The 17,788-nt window shown below is 47.8% G+C and overlaps 1 protein-coding gene across 1 annotated transcript; it reads right to left on the bottom strand.

Annotated features, from left to right (window-relative positions):
- Positions 1-300: 300 nt before the first annotated feature.
- Positions 301-8,925, bottom strand: ZNF672 (zinc finger protein 672). Its single transcript, XM_082650194.1, has 4 exons — positions 8,792-8,925; positions 4,986-5,141; positions 4,166-4,269; positions 301-2,863 (listed from the first exon to the last, which is right to left on the bottom strand). Exon 4 carries the CDS (start codon positions 2,623-2,625, stop codon positions 1,225-1,227), a length of 1,401 nt encoding a protein of 466 aa, XP_082506320.1. The 5' UTR covers positions 2,626-2,863; positions 4,166-4,269; positions 4,986-5,141; positions 8,792-8,925; the 3' UTR covers positions 301-1,224.
- Positions 8,926-17,788: the final 8,863 nt, after the last annotated feature.

Below are 17,788 nucleotides of genomic sequence, written 5' to 3' on the forward strand. Positions count from 1 at the left end.
GCATTCAAGCAAGGCACTAGGTAATTCCAGAGGGTTGGGCTGGAGTAGGATTAGAGGTATGTGTTCCTGGGCCACATTTGTACTCTCCACTAACCAAGAGAACCAAATGTATAGGGGCCCCTAAAGAGTCTTGCCTTCCAGTGCAAAACTGAGGGGCCTATATGTGCAAGATTGCTGAGCTAGCTTGGGAAGGGACCAGAGACCTTGGAATTTTGAAAGGGCCTGTTTCTTGGGTGACTCCTGAAGTCTGCAAATACAGCAGCCTCAGGTTTGACAAAGGGAGCTCTTGGCATCTGGAACTCAAATAATTCTTTATTTCACCACCTGCAAGCAAAAAAATCGCCGGCCAATTACAGGGAATTTTCATCCCTGCACTGTGGCCTCTGTGGAGCTCAGTTTCCTCATGGCTGCAAGCTTAATTTGTGTATAGCGTTCTTACTGCACTTGGCAGTGCCCAGCTTTGTGGACCCATGTGGTCTTGACTCAGGTCCCAGGGTTGATGTCCCCCACCTGGAGAACACTGTCCTGAGAGGCACCTTGATCTGTACACCAACAGGTCTGTCCCATGGGACAGGTGGGCAGCCACGCTGAGAGCTCCTGCCCACCTTTACATGGTGTGAAGCACTTCTCCGGGTGCTTCTGGCGTGGAGATATCTTTCAGTGAAGTGAGCTTTCCCACTATCTCTCCGCAAATTTCCCATCTCTCAGAAGCTGAGGGAGAAAGCAGCAGAGAGACTAACAGTCAAGTGAAAGGAAGAGGCAAGAAAACCACAGGGCCTGTGACTCCAGCCACATCTGTGGTCATTAACTGAAGAGGCAGTACACCAAAAGTATCTAGAAAGAAGAGGTAGAGGACACTCAGGCTGGAAAAAGGAGATGGGACAAGAGAAGACAGGATGCTGATGGGAAAACAGGAAACACCTGAGAGCACAGCAGCAGGGATGGGACACACCAATACTTGGGCGCTCTCCCACGTGTGGGGTCTGAGAGGTTCCCCCTGCACCTACATCTCAGAGGGGGAGAAGGACGGACAGAGAACAGGCAAAGAGCTGACACGGGAAGCAGGTGTAGGGGTGCAGCGAGAGGCCAGGTGAAGTGCTACCAACAGAGATGGAGAAAGGTAATATGCCACGCTGTCTTTCCACAGAACTCCATCTGCGAGTTGTCCCACCCATCCCTATGGCACTATGAAAGTGCTTATCAAGCCCACTCCGGAGAAGACTCTCAGCAAGTCTTTCTCAACTGAGACACAAAAAGCCCTGGCTTTTCCTGTCCTGCTTGCCCAGCAAAGATGAGGGCAGTGCCCGCCTTGGCCTCAGTGGCAGCGGCAGCTGTAGCTGCGGCGGCGCGAGCACGTGTGTGGGCCCGCTGGTGTTGCGACAGGGAGCGGCTGTGGCTGAAACACTTGCCACACTCCGCACATTCCGCCGGCCGCTCGCCCAGGTGCGTTTTGCGGTGCAGTGCCAGCTTGGAGCCCACACTGAAGGCTTTGCCACACTCAGGGCACTTGTGGGGCTTGTGGCCGGCATGGTTGCGCCGGTGCACGTTGAGGTTGGACACGCACGTGAAGTGCTTGCCGCACAACTCACAGCGGTAGGGCTTCTCGCCTGTGTGTGTGCGCCTGTGCTTTGTGAGGTCCGAGCGGTCGCTGAAGCAGCGGCCACACTCGGTACAGGGGAAGGGCCTCTCGCCTGTGTGGATGCGCTGGTGCACCACAAGGTCGGAGCGCTGCCCGAAGCCCTTGCCACACGTGGCGCATGAGTGTGGCCGCTCTCCCTGGTGGCTGCGCCGATGGCGCAGCAGCGTGGAGCTCTCACTGAAGCGGCGCCCGCAGTCGCTGCAGGCGTAGGGCTTCTCGCCCGTGTGCGTGCGCTGATGGCGCACCAGGGTGGCGCTCTCCAAGAAGCCCTTGCCGCACTCTGGGCATTTGAAAGGTTTCTCACCCGAGTGCGTCTGCAGGTGTCGCGTTAGTGTGGAGCTCTTGCCAAAGCTCTTGCCACACATACTACATTGGTGTGCGTCCGAAGTGCCTGGCTGCCGAAGTGTGGAGTCACCAGGGCTCCTGGCCGTGTGGACACGCAAATGGCTCCGAAGTCCCGCACCGCTGCGGAAGGCCCGCGGGCACTGAGTGCAGCGATGGAGCGTGTCAGCGGGCACGGTCGGTGTCCCCCACGGGTGTGCCCGTGCCTGGTGGAAGCGCAGTGCGCTCTGGCGGAAGGCACGAGGGCACAGCGGACAGCGGCGGGGCAGCTCAGGAGGGTGCCAGTGGCGCCTGTGCAGCAGCAGAGCCGGGAGGTGTGGGAAGCAGCGGCCGCAAGCTCGGCAGCGGCAGGAGCGGCTGCGCCGCCTGTGCGCGCTCTGGTGTAGGTCAAGGCGGCCGCTGTGATGGAAGCTCTGGCCACACTCATTGCAGATGTAGAGCGTCTGGCCCGCATGAGCACGTCGGTGCGCACGGAGGTCTGCGGCCTGTGCGCAGCGCTCGCCGCACTCTAGACAGCGGAAGCGGCTGTCGCCACCATGGGCGCGCTCATGCCGCAGCAGCACCGAACTGTAGCGGAAGCTCTTTCCACACTCACTGCACCCATAAGGCCTGCCGGCTGCTGCCTCTGAGGCAGCAGCGAGCATGATGAGGGCCAGGCCGGGCGCCCTCAGGGTGCAGCGCGCCACTCACACTCTGGAGTCCACCTCCTCCAGCTGAGAGTTATTTTCAGTTTTCTTAAGGCCTAGAAAGGGAACGGTAGCAGAGGGAAGAGAGGGAGGCCCGGAAAACTGGTCCGCGGATTCCGGGGTTCCTTCTCTCACAGCAGGTGCTGTGGCTGTTTCAGAGGTGGGCTGCAGCTAGGTTTACCATGTACCGTGAGCCCTGCAGGGAGAAGGTCACTGTGAGCCCCAGCAACATCTATGACAGCTACACCTTGGGGAATGGCGGGGCAAGCACAGGCTCCCTGTTTTCTGTACCTTCCCCAGCTAGACCATCTCTGGAGTTCCATTCTCCAAGAGGAGGCAAAGCCATGGGAGTCCTAGAAATATGGGGGGGGAGGGGTCCTTGTGCCACCAGGAAGGGCAGTAGGGACTCAAGAGGGGAGCTTTCCTCCAGTACACTGTTCGGGAGGGAAGGAAGAGTGTCCAGCTTGTTTTATGACCTTAGCGCAGGGACCTAGGCCTGGAGATGCACTAGGGAACGACCAAGGAGGGATGGGAAATGAGAAGTCCCCTGGGCCTAAACCACATCAACACCTTCCTCTGAAGACCCAGGGTTTCCTGAGTAACCAGTGTGAACCCAGCCAGGCCTGGGTTGGAAGCGGTGAAGCATAAACCTATCCAGCAGCAGCCTGGGCAAAAGGCTCAGGAACGGCTGGGATCTGGGCAAGGGAAGGTATCTGAGAAAACCCAAAGTATTGCTCCTTGGCTTTGGACAGCACCTGATACACAATCATACCACATCAGTACACAGTCTCAAAGTTCTGTGGCCTAGCCTTGAGAAAGCAACTCAGGACCCAGGAAAGGGGTAAAAGGAAGCATGGATAATTCACAAAGAATATTATCAAAAGTTGACGGCATTATCAAAGAAGTGATCTTCCCATTTCTAGGGAAGGCTGGGGAGAAGGAAGGGACATCCTTTCTAATTCTCAGGGCATTCAAGTTGTTTGCAAACATTCTGCAGACTTTCCTCATTGCCCCAGCTCCAGGGATCTGAGAACCTGCAGTAGCAAAGAAGCCCCTTTATGGGGATGGAATCTGCTCTGCCGTTTTCTTTATCTCAAGTGGTATCCCTGAATCCTTCTGACAAGTTGGTCCAGGTGGCTCTCTGTGAGCAGGGTCAGCATTTGTGCACAGAACCTCCTGTGCCCTTTATTTAGAGCACAAATTGGGCTGCTCTCCTCACCTGACTGGCCTCACCACTGACTGTTCCCCTCAAGACCCATGGATCTGTCCCCAGTTCAGTTCAGTGGGACACGGGAGACAGGTATAGTCACTATAAGTTATAGGCCATGTCACCCAACAGATCAGTGAGAGTAAGCAAACAAAATAGTCATCAGTCACTTTCTTATTAGCAGATGGAAACTCAAATACCCAGAGCTGTGGTTAAAACACCCCATAGATGGGGTCCTCATCTTTTGGACGCAAATAGGGTCAATTGAAAAAAGCCTTTAAAACTACAGACCTGCAGGGGTGGGCTCTGAAGCTTCTGTTCCCCTCCTTCTTGGGAAGGAGTGGTGGATATAGCATGTTCTCTCCCTGTGCCTCTGGAGCAGGATGTGCTGTGCCCTGCAGGAAGGATAAAATCAGAGGGACAATGTGAATTTAAACTGAGCAAAGGGGACATATGCAGGTAGAAGAGAAAGAAGGAAACATTTCTTGGAAGAGAGTATTTTTAAAATGGATATTTTCAAATATAAAAAACTAACAAGAATAGTACCACAAATCACTCACTCACCTTCAGCATCTATTTACATTTTGCTATTTTGTTTCATCTATGACACTCCCCCCACCCTACCCCAGCCCATACACTATTTTTTTTTGGGGGGGGCGGTGTCTGGAGTATTTTAAATCCTAGACATCTTATTCAAAGAGGATGAGTTTTAAACAAAATCTGCAAGCAGGGGCAAGAGCCCCTCTGCAGACCTGAGAGCAGACTTTAGAGGGAGTTTCTTGGTTCTTCCAGAGACAGTTTTCAGCCCAGGCACTTGCTTGGGCTGCTAATTATAGCTGGTCAAATTCAAAAGAATGTTCGCCCTTGTGTGAATACAACCTTCTCTCAAGGGTCAGTGGTTGATCCCAAATGGCAAAGAGAGCAATGCTTATGTCCTAGTGAGTATTCCCCCTCACCTGAGTGTCTCTGGAGACCCTGGCACCTCTCAGGCCAAGTTTCTGGGATTACACCCTCTGCCAGGCTACTGCCTTCAAGGGCACATGCCCAAGGAAGGAAAGACAAATGCACAAATGAAAACACACACACATAAATGACATATAAACAAAGATACCATTTTGCCCCATCACAGACATGGAATAAGAGACCCTGGTCAAGGGTGCGGGTTTTGTGCTTGAGTGCCAGGGTGTATCCTTCAAGTCTCTCTTCTGTACCTCATCCCATGCTTGAGCTTGCCCTGGAAGGAAAGGGTCTATGCTTGGGAAGAAATCTGAAAGAAAAAAAAAATATTACTGTGCCAAAAGAAGAACAATTTCTAGACTGTCCTAACCATCATTTTCCTGATTGAGTTCTGAAGTTGCTATACCACCAAATGTCTTTGATTTTTGGAAAAAAATAAGTACAAGGGAGGCTTCGAAAGAGGGAAGGGGGTAATTACGTGTGAATTGATGAAAAGTCCTAATTGTTCAATACTTTAAAGTATTTTAGTACCTTTCAAGTATTTAATACTTACAAACTTATACATAATTAATAAAAGACAATTACTAAGAAGATAAGCTAATGGCAAAAATTAATATTCACAATAAATGTTTCGTATACCATGAAACTTTTTTCTTAATAGATATTGCAGGCATTTCATGCCATATCTAACTGTTCACAGGAGTGTTGGACTTAATCAGGATTTAGTACATTTACTAACAATCTACTGTGAGAGAAATGTAGTTCTTTTTCTTCTGAGTTGTGTTGTTCAGTCAGTATAAAGATTTTCCTCCCTGGTTATCTCTTCTGCCAGGCCAACATTTCTGGGGCAAGTGATCATCTCACAATTCCTCCATCTTGAAGCCAGAGTTGGATAAAACTGGTCTGGGCTGCAGGAGTGGGTCTGAGGGCTGTCTCAGCTGTGCTGTCTGCTACAGTGGCCACAAGCCACATGTGGCAACTGAAACTTGAAATGTGGCTGGTCCAAAGTGAGACGTGCTATAGGTCAAATACACTCCTAACTTCAAAGACTTAGTATGAAAAAAGAATACAAAATATCTCATTAATAATGTTTAATGTTGACTATATATTGAAATAATATTTTATATATATTGGGTTAAATGAAATATAGTTTTAAAATTTATTTCACCTGTTTTTAAGAAAAGTGATGATTACAAATGTGGCTCACATTTCTGTTCTATTAGATAGTGTTTGCCAAATGGCCTTTCCAAACGCTGGAACAATGTACAAAGGGAGGCTGACCCACCTCACAGTCCCTGAAGGGGACTGCATGGGAAGAGGTCACCAACTGCCCTGACCCTTAGAGCCTCAGTAACCAGAAGATAGCCACTCTCCTCATCTCCTAAGATGTGGGGCTCTGGCCATACCCTCCAGAGGGCCCATCTGCTCTTCAGGAAAGTGAATATCCGTACTGCCATCTAGGAGACCCGGTTGGGACTTGGGGTTATAACTCATGCAAAGCCTATCACTGCTGCTCTCCAGTTATTACTAGCATCAATATGGAATGGCTCTCATATGTTTCTGTGTATGTACCCCTTTCATCCTCCCAGTAGTCCTTTGAGGTGGGTACTACTGGTTACCCCTGTGTGACTTGAGGTTCCCCTGTGGTGCAAGCTCATCCAGAGCCACAAGGATGGCAGGTGGGTCCAGGGACAGGAAGGGGATGGTAGGCTGGGAGGCCCGTCTCGGGCTCTCCCCGATAGTCCCCAACCCTTCCTGGCCCTGGCCAGCTGGCAGCAGTGCAGCAGGAAGCCCCTGGCGGCCCCAGGGACCACCATGGGACCGGGGCTCACTCTGTGTACTCTGCGGTGGATTCCTTTGCGGTCCTGGTAGAGGAAAGGAAACGGTCAGCCTAAGAAGTGGTTTGGGGAGCAGTAGCTGCATTCGGGAGAGAAGATTCTTCTGCTGGCCTCTCTATATATACTTAACCCCCACCCTGGTCCCAGTCCTAAAGTCTGTTGCCCAGCCCTAATGACAATGTAGTCTCCAGGACTCTGAGACACCCCTAGAGGCTGCTGAAATTTACATCCATCTAGAAGCAAATAACCCACTTCTCACTGTTGGGAGGAGGAGGGGGGAGGAACTGGATGGATGGAATCGTTTCCCTGACCCTCTGGAGCCTGCTTTGGGGCCTTTCCACTTGTAGTTCTTTCTACCTGAAAGCCCTTTCTCCTCCTTCATTCAGGGCTCTGCTCCAATAATCCCTCCTCAGAGAAGCCCTACTGAGCACCTTCACTCCTCCAAAACAGTGATTCCCAATCTACTCTGGAAAGGTTTCGGTCTCTTTTCTAGGTGAGCATGGGGTATGAAACCCAGAGCACCAGAATGGCCAGTCCTCACTTCCCTTTTTCCCATAACAGAAACAAGGTCCAGTACTTTAAAAGACATTGCCCCTTGCGGCTTCGGATCCAGTCTGACATGTTCAAGGAGTTGGTGGAAACAGGAATGACAGCTCCCTCCCCATTCCAAGTACCCAAGCCCGATCATGATCCAAACAGATTCTTTTGCAAGGTTTTTTCACAAAGATTTTCCTGTGAAATCTGGGAAGTGTGGAGAATGTATGTATGTTAACAGGGAGAGAACATAGTAGGATAGATTATTCTCTATGTTCCTTTCACACATGGGCAAGACTACAGCCCAGAAGAGCCAGAGGAGCCCAGAACTGGGATAAGGAAGGGACTATATGGTACTTTTGCACTCTTCCTATAGGCCTAGCAAGAAGTTGGGCACACATAAGGCATCTAATACTTTTTTTAAATGATGTATTAATCTGGAATACAATTCTTTCAAACGTTAGGTTCCTGGAGGAGAGGGCGTCTCTCTAGTCATCTTATCCTCCACAGCCCTATCCACTGCATATACTGCAAATACTCTGGCTTGGTTTACTAAGTCCTTAACTGCAACCTGTGTAGGAGACCGGAGAGGCAAGTGTCCAAATTCTGGGTCTTCCATTACCAGCTGTGTGACCTTGGACAGGGGACCTGGGGTGTCTAACACTCCTGCCTGAGAAAACTCAGTGAAGGAAGCTGCGATCATGTTTCCTATGAAAAGAGGGAAGGTGTTAAGTCTGAGAACTGCAGTTGCCGAGTTTTTAGGATTTACTCTCCCCAGGTAAATTTTATGGAACCCTGAAAAAGAGGTCTGACTCTTACCACCTAAGCATCCTAAACGTTCTGCAAGACCTTTTTTAAGTCTTTTCCCCCCGACCCACCCCCCAAAAGAACACTACTTAACAGGATTAGAGCAGTGTGGGGCTTTCGTAGACCCTCCCCACACACCGGCAGCTTCGAGAGTAAGTAGTGACATTGGTTACTCATTTTAAGACTTGGTGCCTAGTACTTAACGGGAGCTGAGCACAACTATTCGAGGAATGAGGAACGCCCCACAGGAGCAGGTCGCCTTCCCTGGCCCTCCCGCAGCGCAGCCAATCCCGGGTGCATCAGTCAGTTTTCGTCACGAGTTACTGGTCAGATTCTCCTTGCACGAAACTTCCCACCCCGGGCCCACCCCAGCTCTTCACACTTGGCGCCAGCCCACGCGAAGGGCAAGACAGGGCACCAAAAACGTAGTGGAGAGTAGGGAGCGTTTAACATCGACCGAGCCCAGAGGCTGCCGCTGCCCTTTTAAACTGACTCAGCCTGGCGATGTCCGCATCGTGGGGCCGCCAGCCACGAAGGTCACCAAGGGAGGACTGGCGAGGACATACGGAGGGCAAGGCCTGGGAGGAGCAGGCCGCGAGGCAGCGGCGGGCGTGCGCCGGCCAATCGCTTGCTCCGCCGCGGCGCCGCGTCACTCGTTGCCGGGGCGTCGTTCTCGACGGCTGCAAACCCTAGTCGCCCGGAGCGGAGGGAAGAAGCCGGGCGCAAGTTGGGGACCACTGCCCGGCGCTAACCCTCCCTCCCGGCCCTTCGGTCCCCTCACCGGTCGCCGACTGGATCCTCGGACACCGCGCGGCTCGCACTCAGCTGGCTCGCCGACCCCAGCCTGCCGCACTGCGGGACTGGGGCGGGGAAAGGAGGGAAGGAGCTGGCGGAGCGCGGGCCCGCCGAGTGGGGGGAGCTGGGAGGCGCCTCGGGATTGGGGGTCACGCTCCAGCCCCGCTCTCCCGGTTTAGCCAGTGGTGTGCCTCATGAGGGCCGCGTCACCGGTTGCTGGGAGGACTAGGAGACGTAAGAAGGCTCCACTAAAGGTTCAGCCTCGCCTGCCCAAGCCAGAATTCCCAGTAAGGGGGCGGAGCTAAAAGGCGGAGCCTAGGGAGACTCCGGTCCCGCCTCCCTCCCTTGTCAAGGCCCCGCCTTCTTCCCAGGCTTAACCAGTCCCTGCCTCCTCCTTTGTCCACGTCCCCTCCCCGGGTCTCTTCCACCCCAATCAGAGGAAAAGGCGCTGACCCACGTGCACCGCCTCAGCATCCAGTGGCTGGGTCCAAATGCCCTGTATGGCCTTCCTGCGGCTCACAGGCGCCCGCTGGGTCGCCAAAGGGGGTCCCCGCGGGTGCTACAGCCGGGGATACGGGTGCCCGGCGCTGTGTGGCCTTGGGGGCCACCCGCCCGAACAGTCCCGGCAGTAAGTTAGTGACTTCTTACATTGAGACCAGACTTCATACCTATTACCTTAATCCTCGCCACAGCTCTAGCCAAGGAGGCACCCACAAATTAATGACCTTTCCAGGGTCGCACTGCCAGGGTTGGGGGTACTCCTGGCCTGCTTGCCAATTGTCTCTACAAGATCTTACTGGCTGAGCTCTCTGTGCAATGTCTTGTTCCACTGAGATGTGCTGTTAGTGTTGGTTTCCGGAAACGCTTTGGGGAATGTGACTATCCCCTCTTCAGGGCTGCCTATCAGACTCTGGATGATGGCTCTCAGGACCATTGTTTACCATTTCTAATCTTCCTTTCAAGGTCACTTAGTACCACACATCCTGCCACTCATCCAGAGCTTCGACCCCTCTTCTCTGCTCAGGGGTTCCCTAAATCAGTGTACACTTAGATCCCTCAGACCTTCCCCTTGCTTTTTTATAAACTAAACAAACCCATGCATAAGCACACATATTAAGAAATGGAATATTTCCAGAACCCCAGAAAACCCTTTGGCCCACTTCTTGTCTCTACTCGCACAGAAAGGGTAACCATAATCCTGACACCATAAATTAGTTTGGGCTAATTTATAGTTTTGACTTTATATACACGGAATCATACTATATGTACTCTTTTTGAGTCTGATACTTTTGCTTAACTTTACATATGTAAGGTTTATTCGTATTGTTGAGTGTGGTTGTAGTTAGTTCATTTTTGTTGCTGTATAGTATTCCATTGTGTGACTATACCATACTTTACCTGTTTTACTGAATAAATACAGCTGATGGACATTTGGGTTGTTTCTAGTTTGGGGCTTGTATTAGTTTCCTAGGGCTGTTGTAACAAAGTACTACAAACTGAGTGACTTAAGCAACAGAAGTTTATTTTCTCACAGTTCTGGAGTCTAGAAGTCTGAGCTCAAGAGTCAGCAGGGTTGGTTCTTTTGGAAGGATATGAGGAAGAATCTAATCCATGCCTCTCCTCCTAGCTTGTGGTGGTTTTGGAATGCAATTGAACTCTGCTTTGAAATCCACACATTCTTAACAGTTTAGTCAAATGCCATCTCCATAAACCTGGAGATGCCTATGCTAGAATGTGCTTTTCTCCCCCATAGTTTAAGGGAGGGGCTTTGCCCTACTCATAAACAATGCCCTGAAGCATGAGCACAGTACCTGCTCATCACAGATACTCAATGAATGTCTGCTGATCCATGTATAGCATCATGGTGTAAGGAGTACAAGTCTGGCAGCAGGAGGCAAGTAAGTGGAAAACAGACACAGGATGCAGGCCTAGGGTGATGACAGCCTGAACCAGAAAGGAATGGAGGTGGGAGATGTAGGTACATTTTAAGGTAGCATTGTGTAGAGCAGTGGTCCCCAACCTTTTTGGCACCAGGGAACTGTTTCGTGGAAGACAGTTTTTCCACAGACCAGGGTGGGGGGTGGGGGACAGTTTTGGGGTGATTAAAGAGCATTACATTTATTGTGCACATTATTTCTATTATTATTACATTGTAATATATAATGAAATAATTATACAACTCACCATAATGCAGAATCAGTGGGAGCCCTGAGCTTGTTTTCCTGCAACTAGATGGTCCCATCTGGGGGCAATGGGAGACAGTGACACCCGAAGTGTGTTGCTTATGTCCAGCCTACTCCGTAATCTCATTTTGGTCGCTGTCACTGCAGAAAACCCTGCTTCACAAAGATAGGATGCTGGAAATGGAATCAGGCTTTTCAGTGCTTTTGTGGCAATCTCAGGATATTCGGCCTTGACTTTAATCCAGAATGTATGGAGATTTGAAGTTGTCTCAAACATACTTTTAAGGGCACTGTCACTTGCGATCTCAAGCAGTTTATCCTCTTCTAGCATGAAGTTGATTCACCTGGCTTATTCACAAATGGGTCGAGGATCCATTCCTTCCCAGTTCGGGGATCTTTTGTGGTTGGGAAGTAATGCACAAACTCTTCTGAAAGCTGAGATAGGTGATCATGCACCAGCTGGGAGAAAGAAGGCCCTGGCTCAGTCTCTTTCAAAAATCTCTGCTGATGTTTAAATGTCAAAAATCCCAATGTTCACTCATTGCCCCCTTAATTCCAGTTTGGCTTTGAATGCAGCCACTTTATCTGCTGACTTGAACACAGTTGTCGTTCTCCCCTGAAGTGACAGATTGAGTTCACTGAGCAGGTTGAATATGTCACACAAGTAAGCAAGTTTTGCAACCCATTCTGTGTCACTGAAATGTGCTGCCAGTGGTGACTGTTTTTCTAAAAATCTCTGGAGCAGCTCTCATAACTCAAAAACTCTGGCCAGTGATCTACCTTTAGAAGCCATCTCACTTCTCTGTATAAGAGAAGACGTGTGTGCTCTGCGTCCATCTCCTCACAGAGCTACATGAAGAGATGTGAGTTAAGGGCATGTACTTTAATGTGGTTGATGATTTTAATCACATCCTGAAAAACGTTAAGTCCAGGTGACATTTTTCAGCTAGCCAGCATTTTTCTATGGATGACACAGTGTGTAGACTCACATTCAGAAGCAAACTCTTTGACCCAGGTAGTGAAACCAGAAAGCCATCCAGTCATGGCAGCTGCTCCGTCCGTGCATATACCAACACAAAATGACCAATTCAGTTTTCCTGATATGTAATCATTCAAAGACTTGAATAGTTCTGCAGCTGTGGTGTTGGCTAGCAACAAAAGTGCACATAACATATCCTGATGCACATCCTCCTGAAAAATACATTGCACAAAAACAAGCATTATTGCCTTGTTGTCAACATCAGTAGACCTGTCAACCTGGATTGGGTACCACGGTGACTCATTACCCCTAACAATTGTGCCTCAATATCTTCTGCTACTTCATCAATTCGTCTAGTTATGGTGCTAGCCAAAAGAGGAACACGTGCCACCTTTCGAACTGCAGGGTCTTCTAAAAGTTCACAACAAATGTCCTTAGCAGCAGGCAGGATCAACTCTTCACCGATAGTAAAAGACTTCTCAGCTTTAGCAATGCAGTTAGCCACTAAGAATGATGCTCTCAGTGTAGACACATTTGATGAAGTGGTGGCCTTCAATAATTGCTTCTGTTCTTCGTGTTCACATTTTTTTCTCTTGAAAAACCCCAAAGGCTTGTCTTTTAATGCAGGGTGCTTGGTCTTCATGTGGCAAAGCAGTTTTGAAGGTTTCATGGCTTCGCTGCATAGCCAGTCGCCACATATTATACAAAGCGGGCTTGGAGAATGTGAATCACCTGTTGCAATGAACCCATAATTTAAGTAGGACTCCTGGTATTTTCTTTTAAATGCAGCTTTCTTTTTGTTGGCGTCTTAGAGTCTTCTGCTGTCCCATCATTGGGTCTTTCCCCCTTTTCAAAGAAGCTCTCCAGCGACATTTGTTTTTTACTCATTTTGGCTAGGGTTAGCTTGTGGGCTTACCAAAACATGACTGAGACAAGTGTGGGAAAGAGGCGCGGATGGAAGTGGTAAATAAAATAATGGGCGGGCCATGCGTGGACTGAAATGTGTCCTATTCTGACTTAAAGTCTGCCAGCAGATGCAGCTGTACAATTGAAGTACATCAACTCACTTGCCACTATAAAGCCTGCCACCAGATGCAGCTTAATTGTCACTTGCCACTCACTGATAGGGTTTTGATATGAGTCTGCAAGCAATTGACTTATTGTGGTCTCTGTGCAGTCAAACCTCTGTTAATGATAATCTGTATTTGCAGCCATCCCCCAGCGCTAGCATCACTCCCTCAGCTCCACCTCAGATCATCAGGCATTAGATTCTCATAAGGAGCACGCAACTTATATCCCTCACATGCGCAGTTCACAGAAGGGTTCGCGGTCCTATAAAAATCTAATGCTACCGCTGATCTGACAGAAGGCGGAGCTCAGGTGGTAATGCAAGCGATGGGGAGCGGCTGTAAATACAGATGAAGCTTTGCTTGCTTGCCTGCCACTCACCTCCTGCCATTTGGCCCAGTTCCTAACAGGCACGGACCAGTACTGGTCCGTGGCCCGGGGTTTGGGGACCCCTGGTGTAAAGGATGACTGGTTGAGGATAATTCCAAAGCTTTTCAAGCCAGATGAATGGACTAATTAGGATATTTCTGGACTCACTGTTCGGTATTGATGTCATGCATTTAAGTGACATTGGCCAGTCCCAGAGGAGTGACTAGGATGGTGATAGATACATCACATAACTGAATGGGCTGAGAATATTTAACCTGGAAAAGAGAAATTTGTACATGATGACTGTACACAAGGTTTGACACACATGTGAAAGAGGGCTCGATTACAGAACTTTCTTTTGTGTAGCTATGGAGGGGAGAACTCAAACCATGAAGAGAAAATACAGGAAGGTGTATTTTTGTTTTTTATGGGAGTCATTATAGAGGGGAATGATAATTGGAACAGTAATAATGAGTGTAGTGAGAGAAAGTTAGAAGGTCAAGAGTAAAGTTATGGGCATATTTGACAACTTGAAAATATTGGATCCCAATGGTTGTCTTTCTCCACAAATCTACATCAATAAATAACTCCCAACATGGTTCCATAAATATTCAAGATATTTATGGAGGGCCTACTATATGCCAGGTAGTGTTCCAGGCATCGGCGAATACAGCTATGAACTGCCATATGAATTTCCCTAAAATAAGCTCTGGCTGTGTCGTACTCCTGCTCAAAAACTGTCAAAGGTTTTTATTAACCACTAAATGAAGTTTACTCTCCTGATACGATATTAAGTCCCTTTTTCACCTGTTCCAACCTGCCTTTCCAGTCTGTTCTCTCCAACTCTCCACTAAACTGGATCAAGTTATTTAACCTCTAGTTCCTTAATTGTAAAATGGAGGTACAATATACCTCAGTTTGTTGTCATGAGGATCAAATGAATAGATATAAACTGCTCAGAACAGTGCCTGTACAAGATAAGCACTGCATAAGTGTTTGCTTTTTTTATTGTCAAATGACATGAGCAAGTCAGGGAAAATAATTTACTTCTGGAAAACCCAGTAGATTTAACAAGGGTAGAAATAATTCTGGCATTTGAGTAAAGGCTGTCCCTTTTATCAACCTTTATTGGTAGACTCTATTTCTGGGAGCAGCAAGTATTCAATCAGATTTTTTTTAAAACAGCTTTACTGAGGTATAATTGACATACAAAATTTCAGATATTGAAATGTAAAGTTTGAAAACTTCTGACAAACGTATACACAAATCAAATCTTCCTAACAATCAAGATAGAAAATACATCCCACAAGTTTCTGTGTGCTACTTTGTAATCTCTCCTACCACTCCCCTAGGCAACTACTGATCTGCTTTCTATCACTATACACTAGTCAACTAATATGTTTAATGAGCAACTGATGGTGGTATTTATTAAGTATTTGACTGATAGTAGGAAAAAACCCATAAAAGGTAGTTTCTACTGGTAGAAAAAAACAAACTAATAAAGGTAGCTTTTAAACATGAAGATAACAGAGTTTTTGTATGAAGAAATTAAGTTACTAATAAAAGAGATGAGTTGTGATGCTACCTAGTAATTGGTGATGTTACTAACATCTTTATATGGCTTTCATATTTTTATATTTCATTCATTCGTCAACAGGGGTTGGTTGGTTGTTTATTTGTGTCAGGGACTGGAAGGCGGTACACTTGTGGTGGGGAGAACATTGATATTGTGCTGTCCAATATATTAGTCACCAGCCATGTATGGCTATCTTAACTCAAAATTTTAGTTCCTCAGTTGCACTAGCCACATTTTAAGCTCTCAAGCACCCCTCACATGGCTAGTGGCTACCATACTGAACAGTGTGGTTACAGAAATTAGCATCATTGCTCAAAGTTCTATTCTACAGAGCTAATTTAGAAGATTCTTGAGGTATTTTATCTACAGGGGAGGTGAGGAAGGTCTAAGCTGAAGCAATGGCAATGAAATGGAGAGGAGAGATCTCTCTGAGATACTTAATGTGATGCAGAGTGAAGACAGGGGGATTCATTTAGGATGTCTTCTAGGTTTCTCATTGGAGTAAATAGGTTGATGATTAGAACCATTCACCAACAAAGTAAATATAGAAGCAGCAGCAGGATTTGGGAAAAGGGGATGAAATCAGATTTGTACACAATGAGTGAGAGGCAGCCATGGACTGGCCAGTGGTCTGAGAAGCTTCTGGATCTCAGAATGTGATCTGTGGGGATTCTGGTAGAGACAGAGGTCCAAGGAAGGAGCAGTAGCCATGGGTAGGAGTCAGAGCCATGCACTTGGTTGAGTGCTTTCAGAGAAATTAGGCTGCATGAGGTAAGAGGCTAGCATCAGGGCCTGGGAAGCACTGACATTTAGGGCAGGGTTTTCAAACTGTGAGTGGCTCATGAAATCAACAGAATAGGTCTCCACCAGCATTAAAAATAATAGTATAGCAAATATTAATACGGTTTGCATATTGAGTAAAGATCTTTTCCTGAAACTTTTGTTATGAATATATTTACATACATATATGTATACTAGGTTGCAAGGTAAAACATATTTCTGAGTTGTGATTAGTTTGAATATCGCCAATTTATAAAATGAGCACCACAGACTATAAGTTACATGCTGCTAGTTCCTGGCATGTAGCAGACACTCAGTAAACACACTGTATGAAGGAATTAACCAACAGGTCAGAGAAGTAAGAGGAAACCCAGGACAAGGGTGACTCAGAAGCTAACCTCTTGCTACCTGAAACATTATCCAAACTCAGCAGAAAAACCGCTGGGGATATTACAGTCTATACATGATGAGATCACTTTTGCTCTTGGTGAGTGAGAGTTAACCCTGGGGGAGGCCAGTGGAGACATCAGGGAGGCTACTGAACCTCAGGATGTGATCTAGGAGCAGTCTGGGCATTACATGTATTTAAGATGTTTTCCCACCAAATGCAACAGATATGTGACAACTTGAAGCTCATGCCTGCTAAGGAATGAATGCACAGGCAAAAGACGCTGTGGGACAAAATATAAGGATAATAGATATTGTAGTAGTGCTGAACAGGAAAGGTTTAGAAAATTCAGGTTAGGGTACACAGAAGATGGTAGGTTAAATAGAACCATTACAGTGAAACTCCAGTTTTGCAAAATTAATGAGACTGGTAGATAACAAATAAGTAGTTTCTGATTTCTGTATGTAATTTTCATGGTTTTTGTACGGCACCTTAATAACAAAAAGGAATGTGATATGTCTGAGGCATCATTATCCATCAGATCTGTCTACTTAGAACTGTTAGGGTCTCGCTGATTCACTGGAGAAAAATCACTTCTGGAATTTAAAAAATAAAATTTCCAATTTTGTTGAAAAACATCTTTTAAATCATAATATATTAAACATCTTTTAAATCATAATATATTAAAAAATATATTTGGCTCTACTTCTTTAAAAAATTTGTTTTTTTCCCCTGATGTGGTTATTCATGGGGCAAGGGGATGTAGGGAGGAGTTCCAAAGGGAAGAAGGAAAAATTCAGTCCATTTGACTTGTTCACCTCAGAGGAAGTTAGGTCTTTTGCAAAAATAAAACATCCATCCTGAAGCCTTCCCCTTAGGCCTCTCCTGGCGACACTCAGAAGTGATGACTTTAGGTCAGGTCCTTTCATTGATACACAAAGCCATGTAAACAAACTCCTCCTCCTCGCGGGCTTTTGAGCAGCGTGCACGAGAGCACTGAGTTCAGACTAACGAAACTTCTAAACAGTGTTCATGGGGTAATCAGTGACCCCACTGCAATGACGTTCAGTGGGACAGGGCCTGGCTCGGGAAGGGGCTGGCGAAGTGCAGCGCTGGGGCCATGGGGGGGACGCCGGCAGGAGAGATTTACCTATCAGAGCTGCCGTTTAGACCCCGTTACGAACTAAGGGCACCGCTGACTTCACTTGAGTGAGGACAGTCATTCCTGGAAAACTACCCCTCGTCCCAGCAGCAGAGTCCGCTCGCGCCTGCCTTGAACGACGATGCCTGATACGGCCGGAAACTCACAGGCCCACAAGCCCACTTCCGACTTCCGGGGCAAGGCCGGAAGTGACTTTGGGTGTAACCAGAACCCAGCGCCGTAAAGTAAGATGGCAGCAATCTCTTTGAGACGATTGTCCAATCTCCGTTTTATTTCTAGCACTTCCTTATTCACCAGGGATTCTCGACTTCCATTACCCACCCTAGTTTTTCTCAGCACAACCCTCTCATATTTCAATGTCATTTATCAGTGGTGGAGGATGGGCCGGAGGCAACGTAAGGTGAGCGTCAGCGCCGTGAGGCACCATTTCGTACGGAAACTGAAGGCTGGGCGGGGATGAGTGCTGGGGATATCCAGA

This window comes from Grampus griseus (genome assembly GCF_964374135.1).
Source record: "Grampus griseus genome assembly, chromosome: 3".
In the NCBI taxonomy this organism is placed as follows: domain Eukaryota; kingdom Metazoa; phylum Chordata; class Mammalia; order Artiodactyla; family Delphinidae; genus Grampus; species Grampus griseus.

What these genes read in the sequence shown, in the direction of transcription:
- ZNF672 (XM_082650194.1), bottom strand. Translation starts at nt 2,625, where the DNA reads ATGCTCGCTGCTGCCTCAGAGGCAGCAGCCGGCAGGCCTTATGGGTGC.